The sequence below is a fragment of the Poecilia formosa genome, unplaced genomic scaffold (assembly GCF_000485575.1).
Source record: "Poecilia formosa unplaced genomic scaffold, Poecilia_formosa-5.1.2 Scaffold16, whole genome shotgun sequence".
Classification (NCBI taxonomy): Eukaryota; Metazoa; Chordata; class Actinopteri; order Cyprinodontiformes; family Poeciliidae; genus Poecilia; species Poecilia formosa.
The window spans coordinates 810149-830708 of record NW_006799955.1 but is presented as its reverse complement, the minus strand read 5'-3'; the positions used below and the strand labels follow the sequence as shown (position 1 = coordinate 830708).

General features: G+C 38.3%; 1 protein-coding gene across 1 annotated transcript; it reads left to right on the top strand.

Moving 5' to 3' along the window:
• The first annotated feature begins 287 nt into the window (after window positions 1–287).
• On the top strand, window positions 288–20554 carry LOC103134230 (motile sperm domain-containing protein 2-like). The gene is made up of 15 exons (XM_007546379.2): window positions 288–463; window positions 540–597; window positions 1007–1162; window positions 2572–2658; window positions 3613–3767; window positions 4620–4680; window positions 4843–4881; window positions 4965–5089; window positions 6674–6847; window positions 12006–12121; window positions 17751–17844; window positions 17957–18053; window positions 18612–18732; window positions 19189–19291; window positions 20087–20554. The coding sequence occupies exons 1-15, from the start codon at window positions 431–433 to the stop codon at window positions 20237–20239; spliced, it is 1572 nt and encodes a 523-aa protein (XP_007546441.1). The 5' UTR covers window positions 288–430; the 3' UTR covers window positions 20240–20554.
• Window positions 20555–20560: the final 6 nt, after the last annotated feature.

The following is a 20560-nucleotide window of genomic DNA, read 5'->3' as shown; positions in this document are numbered from 1 at the left end:
TTGGTAATTGCCCTTTGCCCAATTTTCATTCGGAAGCTGACTTCAGCGTCACCCCGGTAGGTGGAACTAAACTTCCTGTCAATCCTAGTGCATTGTGGGTAAGCTTCTGTAAGCACAAGATAAAACAGAATTTGCGACAATATGATAGAATTGTTAGCTATGCTTCATCCTTTATCGGAAATATTTGTAATGTTAGCGAAGAGAGTTAGAACTGTCCATTCTACAACTCTTTTCCGTACGCAAAAATGAAACAACCCTCGGAGGCGTGGCCACGAATGGAGCCAAAATGGCACCATCCGGATCCCAGCTTCACACTTTTAGCAGTGATTCTTCAGAGCAGCTAGTTTGCTAACTTAGCAGCCTGAACAACAACAACAACAAAAAACCAACAACGCGGAACTACCACAGAGCCGCGGAGGGACAGCTGAATATGGCAGAGCATGAACCGCAGCAAGGAGAACAGGTAGTTGATGACCGTTAACCGTTTATTCCGCAACAGTCTAACCCGAATCTAACCCGAATAAACTCTGTTTTGACAGGACCTTGAGAAGAAAATAGTGGAGATCAGGCAGAGATTCAAGAATGAGTTACTCAAAGGTAACACGGTTATTGTGGATAAGCGGATATTAACTCACTCACTCAACATAAATTTGCCTTCAGACGATTTTATTTTTTGGATCTGTTCCATTGTTACTTTTGTTTGCATACTTATTCGTATTTTTGCTTATTTGCTTTGGCAGTAAGAGCTCAGCTAAGCTTCAACAAGGACGTGAAGGGCTCCAATTAGAATTTAACAAAGTTGTTACATTCTAATTGGAGCACAGTTCTGCACACCCCAGATATACAACATTTCTGACCTCCCGTGGGACTTTAATATGGTTTATTATGGACTCCCATGAACAATTAAAGTTTTAAAACTGTTAAAGTCAGTGAGTGTTTGAAAGTGAAACCTGCTGCTTTACCTGCTTGAACGTCATGTGATTGAGTATTTGTGCCGTGTTTGTAGACTCAACAGATAAGTATGACTCCAGGGATGTGGAGAGGATTGAGCAGGAGGATGCTCTGGTGGAAGCCTACCTCACATGGAGATTGTATGTTGTTGATGACACCTTGAAGATGATAGACGAAAGTCTACTCTGGAGAAAAGAGTTTGGGATAAATGGTAAGATGCTGGAATAACTGTTTTAATCGTCAAAAGAGTTCCATGTCAAAAGAAACGTAATTTTTATTTAAATGGCCATTGCATTGCTTTAGAAATGATACACAAGTCAATTACGCAGGCATGTTAAAATTTAAAACTGCAAATTCATTCTAAAAGCTTAAATTTAGTGGTAACTTACATCCCTTATTTTACTTACTTTGCAAGAAATAAAATAAAATAAAACAAGGCCAGAATAATTAAAAAGTAAAAAGGAATTTACTTGACTTCAAAGTCTTTCTATTTTGCCATTGTATAATTTCATTTTTTTACCTATTTTTTATTTTTTTTACCTCCTATCTGTACCAATAAACAGATGCCAAACTTTTCGCTTGGCACTAGAGCCAGAAACCTCAAACTCACTTTTTAGTTTTATATTGAAAAGGAGCAAAGTTTGTTTCTGGCACTTTTGTAGTGTTTGAAGTTTGAGCAATGTAAAAGTTCTTTGTTCTAAGCAACCCACTTTTGAGCACTACGGAAGTTTTTCTCTAAAAAGAAACTGGACCCAAATCTGGAGACGCTAAATTTAGTATTACAGATCTGACATTAATAATGCTCACAGAAATCCCCAGCAGAATCTTCTTCACTGACCAAGATTGTGCGCAAAAGCATGGAATCTGACATTTCATTCAATAACTCACAGCTTCCTGGCGTAAAGTATAAATATAGAAACTCTAGAGGAAATTAAATAAAGGAGAAAAGGAACAATAAAGGCAGGTTCTGGTAGACAGCATTCATGCTAGCGCTCAAACGTACTGAAGTTCAACATCCAGCTTTGCTCAAAGTAGAAATGTTGACATTGGCATATGTGTTGCAAGCTCCTAACACAAATCTGTGGTTGCCCTTGTGCTTATCTCGGAAAAACAGAGTCTCTTTGTGTGTTAAACAGCCATATCTCCATGCATAAGTTACCACAGAGAACAATGCACTCTGTTTCTCCGGAGAAATTTGAAAGACTTGTTGTTTGCTGGCCTTTTAATCCAGTAAATTCTATTTTTCTCCGAGTTGTTTTAGGAAATGTGATTTATTTGAGTCATTAGTGTCTCAGGCCACTGGGATGTGGATGCAGGACTCATGACATGCTGTTAGTTCTCTGCTTCAACTTTTAAAAAGAGCTGATAAATGTGCGGCTTTATGTCCCCGGGATGTTGCGAGGACTGTAGGGAGCATTTTTTTTATTTTTTATTTTTTTATTTCCTTTATATTTAGTACATCCAGGAAAAAAAAACCCAAATGAAATTCGTATGGCTCTAAGTCTGAATTTTTGGGGAACCAACACCATCCGGATTGCCTCAACTGATTGCTTGTCATGTCGCCTGTATCTCTGTCTGATAATTGCCCCATCATAAGTCATTTGTTTGTCTTCATTGCAGACGTGAGCGAGGGCACCATTCCCAGGTGGATGTTTGAGAGCGGTGCCGTCTTCCTCCATGGCTACGACAGAGAAGGCAACAAACTCTGTACGCAGACGTTCTAATACAGCCTGACCCACACACACTGGAACGATATGGATTTTCCCATTGTAATTTTTGAGTAGAAGTCCCATGGTATTTATGCTATGGATCATAAATACCAAAGCTGTTTATTTATGCCATAATATTATATTACATATTTTTTTAGTATTTTAAATTAAAAAAATATATCAATATCTAATTGATTTTATTTTAAATTGAAGAGCAACAATTATTCCTATTATAGATAAAATATCCCAACATATTTACTCTTAAGACATAGTTATCTCTTAATTTTAGTTATTTTTGGCTTAAACTAAAAGCTGGAATAAATTTAATAGTAGTTTTTACATAAACATTTTTATTACTAAGAATTTTGTTTCATATTATATTAGTGTTGTTCTTAGACTAATATGGTGTCGCCTTATTGAGAGTGACAGGAGGTGCTCCTTTAGTTTCAATCCCATACCTGTCAATATTTTACTTTTAGAACACTTTCAAACATCTAACCTTGTCTTTGTTGCAAGTAAAGGAAAATGGTAGCATGTTACTTTTAACCAACTCTAACCACCAGTGCACAGCAACAGGTGGTTTGTTGTCCAGAGGCAATAGATGAAAAATAGCCTTTTGGCTAATTCTGGTGCATTTACAGAAATGTTAATTTCTGCACCAAATCAATTAAATTACTCTAAATTACTAAATTACTTAGCTGTATGCTACATACAGTTAAGGGAAAAAAAAATGTTGGTCTCTTTAGCACTTCCTCCTGCATCTCATGAAAAGGAATTTAAATCATGGCACACTTTGGTGGAAAGCATTTAGAGACTGTAGCTTTTTAAAATCTTGGTTGCCAACACATGCCTAATGCACTGACGGCTCAGCCATTATGTTTTCATGAAAGACATATATGAGCATTTCTGACTCGTTTTAAGAAATAAAACAGATCCTGTTCTTTGCGTACAGTCTGGTTTAAGGTGAAGCTGCACATCAAGGATGCAAAAACAGTCGTGGACAAGAAGAAGTACGTCGCCTTCTGGCTGGAGCGGTACGCAAAGAAGGAACCCGGGATGCCGCTCACCGTGGTGTTTGATATGACGGAGTCCGGCCTTAGCAATATTGTAAGTCCAGCCTTGTGTGCTTTCATTGTTTTTCAGCTCAGCTGGAGTTTTGTTATGAAAAAGAACATCTCATATGGTCATATCTCCTGGCATTTGTGAGAGGATGTAGCAAGGCGGCGAGCTCTTCAGTGGTTTTTAACACGTTGAAGATTAAAGTAGCCTTTAAATCCTGACGGTCAATTCGAGTTGACTGTCTAATCCTTTCACTCACTTTCTCTCAGTCAGTGACGCCCTGCTGGAGAAAGGACTGTTAAATCTGTCATTGCCCAACACAAGCCAACTATAGACACATGACATACAATTATTTGTTTAGAAGAGCAGATGAGAGAGACTTGAGGTGGGGGGTTCTTTCGAAGCCCACGATGAGCTTCACTAGAGCCAGTCAGTGTGATCTAATTAGGGCTTAGGAGTGAGTCCACTGCAAATGAGTGAGGCTTCGAGCCTGTTATGGAGCCTGGCCAAGGCCTAAAGATCCTTCCTGTTGGCCTTTCGGACAGCCTGTCTGATCTACTCAAATAGTATAGGCAGTAGAAGAAGAACCACCACATGAAACTTGCCAAGCTGCAGAAGAAATCTTTAAATTATGTTTTAATATAGTTCAATAAACAGCGGAGACCCGAGACTTCTTCTTTTATCAGTGTTGAAAAGTATTGAAAATTGTTCAAACGGACTTGCATTTAATTTTTATTTAATCCTTAGTGGGTAACTTCAGATCTAGAGGCGATCAAATGAGAACATCCTCCTATCAAAATCATTTTCTCATGCATATTTTTGTGCTACTTTACACTAAGACTTTTGAGGTCGTTTCCTTTGTGAATCTCTTAATTTATAATTTGTTTTTGTTTGTTTTAGGACATGGACTTTGTGAAGTATGTCATCAATTGCTTCAAAGTATACTATCCAAAGTTTTTATGTAAGTAACATAACACTGAAAGATATTATGACATACCAGGGATATTATATTCCAATTACGGATTGCTTGTGATCTTTGCAGCTGCTTTTAAGTCAAATATGCACAAAAGAACACAGTTGTTTTTATCAAGGAACGTTTTTCTTTTTTTTTTTTTTTTTTCAGCTAAAATGATCATAGTGGAAATGCCTTGGATCATGAACGGTGAGGATAAGTCTGATTGATGATTTTTGCTGCACTGTGACTTCATTAAAAACATGATTTCTAAACGTTTATCCTGGTTACAGCGGCATGGAAGATTATAAAGTCCTGGTTGGGACCAGAAGCCATCGCAAAGCTGAAGTTTGCAACCAAAGCTGAGATTCACACATATATTGGTGCAGAGCACCTGCCGCCTCACCTGGGTGGATCGGTATGCTCCTGTGTTTTTCGTCACCCCCCTCGATGTGCTCAATTCTCTGATTTGTTTCATTTAGAAAATAAATGTTAGAATCGGCTAATATTTTTTTTTACATTTTGGAGAAACTCCATTATATCAAATGGCTGTTAATTAGCCTTTCAAAAGTATTCTTACTTCTTAAACCTTTTCACATTTTTAAATGTACCACAAAAACAAACCTTAATGTATTTTGGTGGGATGTGGATGGAAAATGATACAAGGGTTTTACATTTTTTACTAATATGTCAAATGTATATCCTGTAGAATCTTTCGCTGCAATTACTGCTGCACATATAGACACTGAATTTATTTTGCATACATATATATCTACAGATATTCAACTGGATTTTGGTTTGGACTAGGCCATATTAGCTCAATAATGTGCTTTCTAAACATCCTGTTGCATCTTTGGCTGTATGTTTTGGTTGTTCTGGCTTGCTGCTATTCTGATTAATAATAACCTGCCTGTCCTGTCAGGATAGCTTGTTTTCTACCTGTCGTTGGGTTGGCAGATGTGCATCGTCCTTTTCGCTTTTGGATGATGGCTTGAACAGTGATCAGTGAACTGTTCAATACTTAGAGCAGGGGTGCCCAAGTCAAGTCCTCGAGAGCTACCATCCTGCAACTTTCAGATGCATCCCTTCTTTAACACACCTGAATCAAATGAATGGCTCGTTATCAGGCCTCTGTAGAGCTGATCCTGGTCTGTCGGAGTAAGGATACTTCTAAAACTTGCAGGATGGTAGCTCTCGAGGACTGGACTTGGGCACCCCTGGCTTAGAGTATTGTTTTGTAATCCAACTCTACTTTGAACTTCCTCAACTCTCTCCCTGACGTTTCCGTGTAAAACGTCCCGCGAGACGTTTCACATGGATTATGAAACCCGTTTGTTTCTCATTTGTACTTTTTATGCTTGATTTCACAACCGAGTTATTTGACTCGATTGGATAATTTCTACGTCTGACCTGTCTGCTGTGCTCCTTAGTTTTCATATTGCTAATTGTTCTCTGATGTTTTCTAACATACCTCTGAGGTTTTTCACAAAACGGCAGCTTTTATACTGAGATTAAATGACATACAACTGCATGGCATATTTTTGTCCATAGGCGCTCTTGGAAAACCATAAACCTCTTTTCTATAATTTTACAGTTATGTCCTGCTTCATATTGCTCTGATGTATGCAGTCGCACAAAGAGACATGTAGGTTTGTGGTCTTAATGTAAGAAAAAGTACAAAAAAATTCAATAACTACAACTAATGATGCGAGGTTCTATATGTTTTGCTATGATGTTAAAATATTTTAGAAATTGCTAAAAAATGATCAAGTGTATATTTTCCTCTTATATGGCTCATGTAGTTTTTGTGAATCTATTAACCTCATTACATCATAAAACATCTTCCCTTTGCAATTTTTTTTTTCCCGTCTGACACGTTTAAAGTTAATAACTTTCTGTTTTAATTAGACATAAAATATTATAATTATAAATTGGAACCCATCAGTTGCACTTTACATGCCAGATTTGCAGTAAGCAAGATGATGTGCCCCCTTTCTTCCAGGACCACTTCAAGTACACGTACCCGCCTCTTCCGGACGATGACTTCCAAACCCCGCTGTGCGAGAACGGGCCGATGGCGGGCGAGGACGACGCCGAGAGCAAAGAGGGTGAAATGGAGAGCCGAGACGCCCTCGAGTCCAGCTTCAACTCCGAGATCGTGGCAAAGCCCAAAAAGGTAAATTGTTTCGTGAATACATCGAATAAATCTTTTTATTTTTGCTATGAAAACCCAAAATGATGACAAAAAGAAATTATGTTAGTTTCTTGCAAAAGTATACATATGAGACTCAGCTGCACCATGTGTTTTCTAGAATTATGCTTTGGACCTCATGAATTTGATTTTGGATGGGTCATAGTTGTATCGTCTTATATGATTGAGAACGAAGTGTGATTTATTTGACTCCGACACATTTAGAAGCACCCGGCTTTAGTTTTTTAGATTGACTCATTTCAGACAGAGGTGACCAGGTTGTGACTTTGCACATTTTAAACTCCTCTTGTCCTGTTTTTAGTCAGGACCTCCAGATTTCAGAGTGTAATCAGGCCGGCTATGTGATTATCAGTAAGCTGTGTTTCATGGTGTCTGTTGAGTTTGTTCTTTAGGGGGTTTTTTTTGGCTTGCATTAAATCCAGCTAAGCCTTCACAGGCACGCTGCTGCTCTTCAGTTCCTCATGGTGTCCACAGAAGGTCTGTTACTTAAGCTCTTCCATGCTGTCAAAAGATTCCTCCTCCCCGCATCATGAAGCGCCATCACTGAGACGGCTTGCAGCCTGGAAATGTTAAAGCTGCTGTCGCCTCCTTCTCAGTATGGTTTCTCATTGCTTCACCCTGGATGTAGACAGCCTGCAGCTCGTGTCATGTATGTCACAGATTCTCTTCTGACTCCCCGTCAGGATTACCCAGATCTCCTGCCGCGATATTTTTATGCTTCCTTTTGCGTTTTTTTTTTTTCCTTGAATGATACTTTATGAAAACAAACCGTAAATTAATAAACGACATAAGGTGGACACATTTACAGGGTTTCTATGCAAGCTGTAAAACTCTGGAATATGATTCTAATTTTGGATTAGTGTGGAATAAGTATAATGGGAGTATAGAAAAAAAAATGTTTCCAGACTTTTTTCTATTTTTCTCCCTCATTCTCTTAAGATTTGTGTTCATGCATCAGTCTATATGTTTCCCTAGCGATCTTTTATCCAACCATCATTTTTATCCATCATTCATCATTCCTCTTTCTAATTATCATTTTGTCCATGATAATCTATCTATGTGTGCATCTATTTATGTGTATGTCTTCAGAGACATTTTCCATAAACTCATATGGAAAGTATTTATACTTTAAAAATTGGCTAAAATTGCCAGGAACTCTGGAAAATCAAGTCTGGAAAAATCTAGAATTGCAACACACAAGCGAGTACTACAACGTTGTATATATACGTTGTCGTATTTGAAAAAGATTAAACTTACACTTTTTCCATTTTTTCTGTAAGTTTTTGACTGCTATATTCAGCTTCATAGAGGATTCAAATGACAAAGGGAGAGTCAGGGTTTGTAATATGTCCACAAATATGTGGACACACAGCAGGTTGAGCTGCAGTCTACATGAGACGAACCACGTTAGCCAGAGCTCCTCCCACAAAGCTTTACTGGACAAACAATGATCCGATTGTTAAAAAAGCTGCCACGCTGATTATTCACAAGAGATTAAGACTTTTAAAGCAAGCCACATCATTTACTTGTCAGCCTAAGTGTAATCTACAGGCTGAGGTTTGAGCTTATGTTGTGTTCTTCGTAGGGAAAAAGAATCCTATTTGTTCTTAAAAGTTACATTGCTGTCTTTAAATCGTTTCTTATTATTATTTGATTTGAGTCATTTTGTACTTTTGCAGTATTCTTTCCTGACTTTTTGGTCCAGGAAGTCGCTGTCTCCCGCGAGACGTTTCAAGTGGATTATGAAACCCCGTTTGTTTCTCATTTTGTTCTTTTCATGCTTGATTTGACAGCTGAGTTATTTGACTCCATTGAATAATTTCTGCCAGCAGGAGATTGCTCAGCGTTGATCTCTAACATTTCATAAGTTGACTGATCCAAACAGGAATCAGAACCGCATTTATAGAAAATGGGATGGAAAACTTTTGAAAAAGAATGCACACAGTATTATTAAATAATACATGAGATTTCAGTCTTTTTTATGACCATTTATCTCCATAATTTATCAGAATTATCAGACTACCAAGAGACGTAAACCAATAAACAACTGTTAAGTACATGGATACACAAAAGGAGTACAAGTTGACAAAAGGCTATTTTGAGCTAATTATTTTATGTAAAAGCACAAAAGTCCTCCACGCATCAGACTATTTAAGTCAGCCATGTCAGGAAGAGGAAGATGTTTTTCTCGCTAGCTTGTCAAAATATATTTACACAATCAGTCTTAGGAAACTCCTCAGAAACAAAGTAATCTATTCCCGAGTGCATGTCAGAAGGAAGGCTATAAATAAGGCTGTCAGATGATCTAATAAACATTTCCTGAATATTCAGGGTGAAAAGTCACTGAGCAGCTCGTCTGAAAAACTGCAATCATTTACAACAGTAGTCTGAGCTGCTTCCATCACCAAATTATGGCCCCAGTTATTAACAACCTCCTCTTGGCGGAAAGCGTCTGTAGTATTATATGGTAATTCCTCTTTAGAGGCATCTAGTCAAAGCTTTCAGTTTTTTTTATTCTGGAGAATCATATGCATTTTGTCCTTGCGCTTAATAGAAGTAAAGCAAGCTAATAATAATAGTGGGGAAGGTTCTTCTTTAGTTTCCACAACAGGATTCTGTGCATTTTTTCAGTACTGGGAGTATTTCCAGACAGGCAGGAAAAACAAGAGGAAAGTGCAGAAGCCTCTTTCAGTCAGCTGACTGGCAGTTTGCAGCAGCGGTGTGGCGGTGCTGTGTGACTCTGCTACTTTGTAGGGTCATACCTAAACCCATATTTTATAAGTGATATAAGTATTTAAAGCAAGGATGACCAGTTAAAGGAAAAGGTTGAAATGAAAGATTGGTGAAGGAATGGGAATGCTGACTGACTGACAGGTTAGGGTTTTGGTTTAGTTGGTCTTTTTTTTTAGCATAAAAGTATTAATGTAGAGTGTCGGGGTTTTTTTGTTGTTGTTGAATTTCTTGCCGTAAGTGTGACTAAACATGTGGTTCTGTGTTGTTACAACAGGCTGTCGGCGCTTTGAGCTCGTCTGAGAACATTCCGCACAACATTTAATTCTTTTCCTTCTGATCCATCTTATCTAAATGAATAAAAGTCTCTTTCAGACACGCCTCCACTTTCCCCACATCAACCATCTGTCTGGTTGATGTCCTCTGAGGTCCAGAAGCACTGAGCTGATGGCTTAATGGCTCCTTTAAGCTAATTTTCTCTTTCTTTTTTGTTGTTTTTTTTTTTTTTTTTCCCTTTTCTGGTTGCGGAAACAAGGGGTGGCTGTGGTAAAGCGATTTTAGGATCACAACTACAGCAGAAGCTCCATGTCTGGAAGATCTCTGCAGGCTGGAGAGGCAGGTTGTACTCATGTGACATGAGTACGCCTCCCGCTAAAGTCGACCCAAGTTCCCACCACCGCTCCTACACGAGCCCATTCCTTCGCCCGTCATGGATCTCACATTTCCAATTTGGCCCCAACAAATTTGCGTCCTTGTGATTACCGGATGATGCCTTTTTTTAATGGGCTGTTTTTTGGGGGGGGGGGTTTTGCACGCCTCGGAAACACTAATGTAAGCGAGACGCACATTTCACGGTTTAATTAGCTTTTATAAAAGGTCAGCACACTCCCTGATGTCCATAAATATTTCACATTATTTGTCTCATCTAACCTCCCGATTAATAACTACTAAGATAATTATTGTTTTATTACAGTAGACTAACTTATTAACCCCTAGCACTTAATCCTTTAATCAAACCTGCCATTTGAAGCTGCTTTTTTAATGTAAGCCTTGTGTGCCTTACAATCTGATATTATCTCTAGCCAAGTCTGAAACTTGAAAGTTTTTAACAGTGTTGACAGTGTTTGCTGTGTGCCTTAATTTGTATTGCGCAGAGAAGGATACTTGACCATGTGCATTTCAAATACAAGTCAGTTGTCTATTCATTTCATTTATTGTGCAATGTATGGAAAGAGCATTTTAAATGTCTTTCTTTTATAATGATCGTTAATTTCTTCATTCTGCTGTAGCCTCTTAATTTGTTTCTCGTATTAGATTGCCCTCTATTTTTTTGTTCCCTATTAATCTATAATGGATTTTTGAAATTGTATTACGGGAGTCAGAAAAGGGGCCAATGATTGTTCTCATCACTACAATGTACTTTTAATTCCAGTATCTGTAATAAAGTGCAATCTCCTTTTAAGCATTTACTTTTCCCTCTAATTTGAAGTTGTTATACTTTTCAAATCACTTTACATGTGATTCTTACATAATTGTGTTGAGTTTTCTCTTGAAATTCAATAAATAATCAAACTGGAAGCTGACAATCTCCTGATGTCTTTTTTTTTTGTTTTGTTTTTTAGGATGCAGTTGCAAGAAAGGGAGACACAACTTTGCAAATTTTTTAGCTTATAAACTGGGAATACACACTTCCCCTTTGAGTCAGCAGTGTTTGCTCACGCATTTCCCCCAACTGGCTCCTTCCTTTACTCTCGTTTACCGTCTCCTGATGTTTTCACTGTCCCATCCACTGTACATTCTTTGTGGCTCAAGCATCCATATACTTTAAAGGCTCAGCCGGTCATGTAGCTCGTCTGCCTGTCTAGTCAGCCTTTGTGTGGTCGGTGTTCTGTCTGGGAAGGATTTGGGTCAAAGTTCGTGAGCCTTTTGCTGCTCCCCCGTGTGAGGTATCTCATGACTCTATCCCGAATGACCTACTTTGGTTCATGAGGTTTTTTTGTTTTTTTTTTTAATGTCAAAAGTCATGAGATTACAGGGTTACACTGGTTCCTTATTTTCATGGATATGCTTGGTTTTATTTTTCCATTCTCTCTGGATGCTGCCAAGAGCAAAATTCAGGAGTCTGATTGACAGTACATCCACAAAGTAAAAATAAAGTTTTTCTATTAGGATTTCATTCTGGTAACGATGACATTTATTTATTTATTTTTTTTAACAGAGTAGCTTATTAATTAAAGTTGACTGTGATTTCTTGTACTAACTCATAGCGACCTCTACTTGGAGGCCAAAGGTCAAATGTTTGATTATAAGACGGGATGCTAGGCGAGGTTTCGATGATTACATTCTATGTCTTTTGTGTGTTTTCTAACTATGTGGTCTTTTTCCGTTTCAGGTGAATTTTCTAGAAGAAAGCTTAAGGTCGGAGGACGGTGAAAGAGACACAAACGTGAGAGTGAAAGGAGTCAGGAAGCCGCTCACCACCTTCAAAGGTCTTCTGCTAGATGTTAGGTAGGCCCCGCTTTATCTTCTCACTTTATGTGTATATTATTTATAAGATAATTTATTAGTCTCCCATAGGATAAATAGCATGGGAAACTAAGGGAGCACATCAACTTGAACACGTCCTCCCCACCTTGAAACACGGAGGAGGCAGCATCATGGCTTTTCCTCAGGAGGGGCATGAGGACTGGTCAAAGTTGACCAGTCCTCAACTCGGCGACATATCAAGAATGTCGCCGAGTTAGCAACAGTGGGGAGACTATTGTTAACTACATTTTTAGTCCTCATGTTCAACTAAATACAGGAGTTGGGAGGACATATAAAATACATTTGAGTTTGTGGTTGTAGCATGAAAAAACGTGGATCCAGTGGTGTGAATATTTTTGTGAGGCCTCTGGAACTAGAACTACCCCTTTTTAATATCTTAAACCAGCGGTGTCCAAAGTCGGTCCTCGAGGGCCGGCATCCCTCATGTTTTAGTTCTCTCCCTGGTTTAGCACACCTGCATCAAACGATGGCTCGTTAGAAGGCCTAAGGAGAACATTGACTTGCTGAGGAGGTTGTTACTATCACTAGGGAGAGAACTAAAACATGTAGGATGCCGGCCCTCGAGGACCGACTTTGGACAGCCCTGTCTTAAGCAAACAACATCTTAACTGTAGATTGATTGGATATAATCTTTTCTTTATGGCCAGCGGATATAATCCATCTGTAATCACTAGGGGTGAACCGATTGTAGTTTTCTGACTGATCGCCGATTACCGATCTTTAAAAAGCCTGACCTTCAGATTCCAATTTTGGTCAATACCAATAGTTTTTTTTGTTGTTGTTTTTGTTTTATGTTGCTAACTATATCAAGAATGTCGCCGAGTTAGCAACAGTGGGGTGACTATTGTTAACTGCATTTTTAGGATTTTATTTTGAGGTAGCCAAGATCGGGGGATAAGAGATCAGATTCACATCTAAGTATCGATCTCCCAAAATGCAGGAAATCGGTTGGCCGAAAGACTTTCATTTAAGGTATTGAGTTTCTTAGGTTTGAAAACATCAGTTATCAAGGGTGGTTAATGGTTGATGGCATAGATGTGTATAAATATTTTAAATGGATAAAAACCCAGACCAAATGGGACAAACTGCAGCTTTTCCTTGTCTTCTTGCTTTACTTTTAAGTTTGGATCTTTAAAGATAGACTAAACTTAGTTTTTGGTGAATATTCATTGTTTTAATGTTAGTCTATTGTAATTTTTATCAACTTCTAATAGTCTAAAGTGCTGCAAAGTGTTGTGTTTTGGATGCTTACTTCAAGATTATTTTATCTGGTCTTTACCTAAGAAAAACCAGTTTGTTTGTTTTTTTTTCTTCTTTTTTTAGCTTGTGTCCTTTCCGTCTTTGCCCTTCCTTTTAACAAACAGTCCTTTAGGAGTAAGTGTGAAGTCATGCAGACTGACAAGAAACTGATGGATCAGAGAGCGTAGCTGTCTGTCACTCTGAATCATCATGCTATGGACCCATGTGGGAATATAAATATGCTGCTGCTAGTTTTCTAGCAGGTCAATCCAGCATATTAATCCATATTTCTATACAGTGGATATAAAATATTCTGATTGCTGAAACTGAATGAATAGTTAATTGGAGTATTGGTAAAGGATGCAAACACTTTTGCAACCAGTTACTACACTTATTTTTATTTTTTTTCCTTCCCAATAGATTTGTTAATTTTTTTAGTATCAGTATTTACCAGATAAATGTTACATTAAAGACAAAGAAGCTTTGAAATAATTCCCTCTGGTGTCCTTGTCCTTTATGAGTCCCTAAGACCCGACCTTCCAACAGTCGTGGTTACGCTTTTCATATCCGCTGTACATGTAAATGACATAGAAAACTGCTCCATTTATATTTGCAGCCAAGCCAACTTTACTCGTGACTCCGTGTGCACAACTATCGACACATCAAACTGTTTTCATCACACCTACAAAAGCAGGAAGTCTCTCAAAGACCATTTTCTCATCCGTGTTTGAGCGTAACGATATGAAAACTGTCACGGAAATTTTCCGCCGTTGCTATACAAATGAAGGTCGTATATGAAAATGACTGTGCTCTTTGTTGATGAATATAACAGTAATTGTAGCAGGAAGTATGAAAGAACTGGAGAGTGAAAAAGAACAAAAGGGGAAGTGCTTTGTTTGTTAAAAAAAAAAAAAAAAAACGTCCACACTTCTGCATAGCTTTGGTGACGTTGATTTTAACTGTGTGAGTCAGCTGGAATTATAATTGAGCTTTGTCCACATTTAAAAAAAAAAATAAGACCGGGACATATTAATTTATCCAGTCTGGCCATGTTGTAGTTGTCTTCTGAAAAGTGTTTCAGAAGACGATCTGAGCAAACGGGCTCACATGCTAAAACCTAAGCCTGAAACGGTACATGCTGAGCGCACAATTACTGCACAATCCCTTTGTGAGTTTTAACCCATTTCTGAGTGTTTGTTCAGGCCCCTGCAGAATTTCTCCTCGCTGCTTCATTTCAGCGCAAATAGGGCAGAACGTATCGGTTTGCTTTTACCTAGCAGCACTAACGGTTAGGCATGATAGCACCTATCTGGATCTTATCTCCAGCTGTAATCAGGCTGTGTTGTAATGTGCTTCTATGCTGGATTTAAAACTCATTTGTAAGACCTGAAGCCAGGGTAGCCATCTTAGTTACCATGTGATTGTTTTATTCTATTATCCCGGTGCTAATTGTTATTTTAGTAGTTTATGTTTTTTGTTCTTTGCTCACAACATATGAAGAAGAAATTCCCAGTAGCCAAATATTATCATTCTAAAACATTTTGAAGGAAATGTAGTTTATGTTTTTTGTTCTTTGCTCACAACATATGAAGAAGAAATTCCCAGTAGCCAAATATTATCATTCTAAAACATTTTGAAGGAAATGTTTATAATAAAATTGATATACTGGTGCCTTATAGAATGCGTAGATGGAGTAAAATAGTTGTAATTTGAATTGGTGCACACAAAAAAATTGCACTTTTTTTCTTTTCTTTTTTTTTCTTTTCTCTTTTGGTTGCAAAAAGTTAAGTTTTTCACACATCGACTTGACGCTTCAGGTCATTATTGATGTTTTTCTGCCTTTTTGCCCTGATTGATCTTGTGAGACGTGAGCAGGAATCCAGGATGTTTCCAGTCGATCTTTCATTGATTAAAAATGAGTTGGTGTTGTAAATCAAACGCTGAAACCCATTCTACTAAGAAACGCCGGCAAGCAATTAATTACCACTCAACAGGGGCGCCAGGATCCTCTTTTCCTTCACGGCACACAGTCGTTCAGAAAAAGCCTTGCAGAAGGAGGCTTACCCTTTGACCTTTTGAAACATTTTTCACAGAACAACCGCAAACTTTAATATGTCTTATTTGTGATTGTCAAGTGGAAGAAAATTATTCTGATTTCAAAATAACATTTTTTTTTGTTTGTTTTAATAAAAACATGTTTTAATAAAATCACTCTACCATTTCACAATAATGGGCAACTTGTGTTCCACCAACATGTAATATTGCAAAAACATTTAAAAAAAAGGAACATTTTCATAGGAATTTGAATCCAATATTCATTGGCATTCAAATCAATTTGTTTCAAGTGCTGCAACTTTTTTTTTTTTTTTTTTGTTTTAAACCTCGTACTATATGATGTCATTTTCAAGAATAATGTCAGCCGAGTTCTGTTTCCACTGTGTGGCGGCTTTGAAGTGAGGATTTCTGACTGCTCTGAGCTGTGAATTATAGAGATAAACCGATTAAACCGAGCCTTAAATGCAGTTATACTTCGGAGCTCTGTTAGCTTTTAATTCAAGGCTGGGGGCTTCAGAAGAGAGTAGTGGTCTTTGATCTTGTGTTTGCCAGAGGTTCCTAGGCTCGCTCTGAGCCTGTTTCTACAGCTGTTTGAAGGGAGAAAAGAATACACAAGGCCATTAAGAAGAGAGGGGAAAAAAAGGCTTTATTCTTGGCAGTTTTAGGCCATGGAACATAACTAGGCTGCATTTAAATAAAATATTAAAATCTATACTGGTTTCCTTGTTTGCAAAGCTTAGGTCCCCAGTGTTCACTGTGCACTGAAGCCAAGTCGGTCTAATCACATGCCCTGCAAATTGGACTGCTGTAAACTTGATTGGAGGACAAATTAGGTGCTCCTCATCACAAGGAAAGCAAAAAGAACGTTGTGCCTAAATTATAAAGCACTGGGCTTTTTGTGTTTTTTTTTGTTTTGTTTTTCTCCTTTTGGCTATAAAATTTGTTGCTCTATTTTGTTGGCTGTTCATCTCATGCCAAATTTAGATTTTCTGCTCCAATAAACAAAAATACCCATCTGTTAATAAACTTTCCATTGGGATAAGTTCAGAAATTAAAGTGGGAACATTTACTTTTGTGTGTGTGTTTCTTTGTTGTTGTTGTTTTGTTTTGTTTTTTTCGTGGAAGTTGCATCACTTATGTAATTTATTTTAACGTATAGCTTAATTTTGTTGGTCGATTTTTTTAAAAACCCACATACAATTATTATTATTATTTTTCCTGTTAATTTAAACTGGACCACAGCTCAACAACCAATAACCTAGAAAAAGTTCATGGTCTTTATGCCGAGCAGTCTTGTTTTGAATTATCTTCATATTTTATTTTATTTTTTTAAGGTGAGTTAATTATTTTTATCACGGTAGTATAGTCGCACACTGAAAAATTCAGTATTGTAATTTGAGTGGTGAAGAAATTCTGCAGTGAAAAACCAAGTTCACCATTGAGTTTATTTCTGGCAAGAGAATAAGATGAATATGTTGAAAGACACTTTACCTTGGGTATTGTTAAATATTTTCTGTTTTGCTTCAGTTTTTCTCTTAAGAATATAAGAGAAAAACACTTAAAGAATATAAACCATTTTTTTTAAACAAATCATTTGCTTTATTTGTCCAAGTATAATAAACGGGTTGTGCTCAAGTTGTTCTTTTTTGTATGATAGTCCTCGGATGTCCTTTGGTCCGATTAGCAAAGGGTGACGTTTTTACAGAATTTTTAGTGTAGAATTATGTTGCTCTAATAAAAGATAAATTGACTGGCCAATAAGTATGGAGGGTGCTATAAATACCATTTTCATTCAACTGAGTTTAAGATTCAGGAATTTTTTTTTTCTTCATGTCTTTATTTCTTGAATGTTGATTGACACATCAATAGTCAGGATCCGTTTATTTTTTTCCCCTCCCTTCACAGTGAGGCAAAATATAGTTTGTAGCCAATATATAAACAAAGAAATTCCATTTTCATTCTTTATAGCACATTTCCACAGAAACTGTCCCTTAGGGAAGGCATGGTGGTTAGCAGGAAAAGGTTCATATCCCCAGATAATTAGACCTCACAGACGCCAAGGAACGAGAAATGCACCAGAACGGAATGTAATAAGATTTAATAACAAAGCGTGTGGAGTGACAAATGAAAACCGAGGCTTTTTTTTTTTCTTTTTTTTTTAATTTTTGCCACATTTTCTAATATATGAGCCTCTGGTTTTGATTCAAATGTTTTTTTTGTTTTTTTTTGTGCTGTAGTTGTAACAAAAACCCTTTTTTTTTTTTTTTTTTTTCTCTCCATCTCTTTTCTGCTTCAGTCCTTCTGAGGAGCTCAGCTTTGGTTCCGGTGAGAACGAGAAGAAATGCCTTATTATTCTGAGCAACGTCACCAAAAATCAGGTGGCTTTTAAGGTAATTGTGAAATCATTTCACTCTGGCGTTACGAGAGAGTCATCACACCGTCGCGCCTGGTAACGAATCAAAACGTTTAATTAACGAGCCCCGTGTGCCTCTGCGTGCGCAGGTTCGCACCACGGCGCCCGAGAAGTACCGGGTGAAGCCCAGCAGCAGCAGCTGTGAACCGGGGGCCTCGGTGGACATAGTGGTGTCCTTGCATGGAGGTACAGCACTTAACGCTCTGCACGCTATGCGCAGCAGCTGAGCTTTAGAATAATCAAACGCTGCACTGCGTTACCTTCCCCAAAGTGCAGGCAGTCACTTTTTCTTTGCCCGACATGCATATTTCAGGTGAGATAAAAGAAACTCCCCCTCCCAAAACAAAACAGTCAGGTAGCTGACAGAGAGTTGAACCAAAGTGCAACCTTCAAACACCGACACGTCAGTTTGAGGTTTGATGTGCTGAGCGTATCTGAGGAGAATCAGCAAACCTGGCTGTTACCTTGGTTTTTATGCTGCTGTCTTGATATTTTTTTTTCTTCTTCTTTTCCTTACAAAGGTTTTTCAAACTGTAATTTAAGTCAGTTTTATTGCCACTGATTTTTGTTACTTTCCAGGTAATTCTCACATTTAATGTCACAGCACAATTCATCGATATCTTTGGTTTATTAAAAGTTATATTGCCAGCAAAAATCATGAGATCCCAGACCCACTCCCACCACTTTTTACAAAATCAACCATAATAGTTTATTGAAATGGTTTTATGGATGCGTTCTGTGCAGGTTCCCAGGCCTCGCCACAAGATAGATTTTTGATCATGGCTGCAGAAATGGAAAACACTGGATCACAAGAACTCACTCAATTCTGGAAGGATGTCCAAAAAAACAAAATCATGGAGCACCGGTGTGTATTCGTTTCCTTTTATTTCTCCTGTTGATAAAATGCGATGTAGACAGAGTGGAGGACAATTACATAATTGTAAAACACCAATCGACATGAAAATGAAAACGGTTAATACATGTATGCTTTCCATCCATCCATAAATGAGCAGTAAGACCTTGTCCATTGTGAATTCCTATAGTAAATCAACTTTTTGATCATTTTCTAATTTACTAAGCTGTATTTGCATATCAGAGTTGACTAATTCAGTAGGAATTAATCATACTAAGTCTATATATGAGAGTTAATTTGAATCCAAATTTCCTCTTACTACTCTTCTTTCTCCTCTCGAGGAGAAAGAAGACACATTTTCACATTTCTAACACATTTTACATGTTTTCATGTCGATCTCTAAGTACCTTTTTGATCAAGTGGGGCCGGTTTTGCACATCTGCTCATTGGACTCTGACCTCCTTGCAGATTGCGTTGTCATGTTCTGGACAGTGTTAAGTCGGCAGCCGTCCCTCATAGGGACAGCCTGGGGGAGACATCGACCAACGGGCAGCAGGAGTTGAGCACGACGGTGAGTTCTGATGCCAGGATTTTCACAACGCCACCACTTTGCCGTTACGCATGCATCACTGGGCGTAAGCTAAAGGCATAGGTGCCATTACTATTGAAGTTTACCACGGACACATAGAGACTTAGGCTCCAGCTCATTCAGAAGTTATTAATGCCAAGTACAGTCAAAGGTTGCATGACGTCAGCGTGCTGTTTGTTTCATCCCAGAAGTAAGTCCAATTTGATCAAACGAAACGCCTGCAGCCTGTTCTATCATAATCATTTAAAATGTTTATTTTTCTAGCTTTTTCCTGACAGAGGCAGTCAATTATTTATAGTAGGGGGGGAAGAAAAAAATTCTGGTTGCTATCGAGACAAATTGTATAGACATTTGACACGGACTTTAGCATCATCCGTATTAATATAAGGGTTAATTCACTACATAATGTAGATTTTCACTTTAACTCTAATGTTTTAAAAATGCTGCCAAGTTTTCTGAACTCAGCACGAGCTCAGTTGGATTAAACCGAGACTTTGCTGTAGACTTCCTGTTATCGGAACGCTTCCTGCCTGAAAGAACAGACATGGGGCAGCTGATATGGTGGCAGTAAAACCTCCTGGTTGCATGGCAGCACAGGCTCTTTATGACTTCACCAGAACACTTTAATTTCCTCTAACAAACACCACCTGCACACAAAGCACAAATGCATCATGACTCCTATGCAAGCAATATTTTTTGCTGATAAAATTGTGATATGCAGTCCCAACCCTAACTCCAGCTGTTTTTTATTTTATTTTATTTTATTTTTTTAACCAGCTTATGCGAGTGATGGCCTGCAACTCTCGACTGGAGCAGAAAATGAACTCGTGTCTGTGGGTGCAGAAGGTTCTCACTGGGCTGGTGCTGGTCCTGCTAGCGCTGAACCTGCTGTGCCTCTACCTGCTGGGTACGGCTCAGCGGCCGAGCTGACCTGCCGCCGGCACCTCCACCTGCGTCTGTCAGCCCTCTGGGAGGCGCTGACGGCTCCGGCCGGGCCACAGTTGACCGCGTGATGGGACGCCGGTCCTCTGCTCCACCCGCCCAGGTCCCACTGGCCGCCGTCCTGAAGAGCAGCGGAGCTGACTATCGAGACGTGTCGGTCCATGCGGAGCTAAGAGATTACACATGCTAGGTTAATGTGTAACGGATTGATAGGTTCTGTTGTGGCTGATCGTGAAAACATAATTTAAATTAATAACATTTATTAGAATTTGTTTGAAAGATTAGTCATAATAAGGTTTATGTAGAGCT

Bases quoted from the DNA above. Each gene is read 5' to 3' on its own strand.
- LOC103134230 (XM_007546379.2), top strand. From the start codon at position 431: ATGGCAGAGCATGAACCGCAGCAAGGAGAACAG. The intron at 1,163-2,571 runs GTAAGATGCTGG...TCTTCATTGCAG, and splicing joins AAAAGAGTTTGGGATAAATG to ACGTGAGCGAGGGCACCATT. The intron at 18,054-18,611 runs GTACAGCACTTA...CGTTCTGTGCAG, and splicing joins AGTGGTGTCCTTGCATGGAG to GTTCCCAGGCCTCGCCACAA.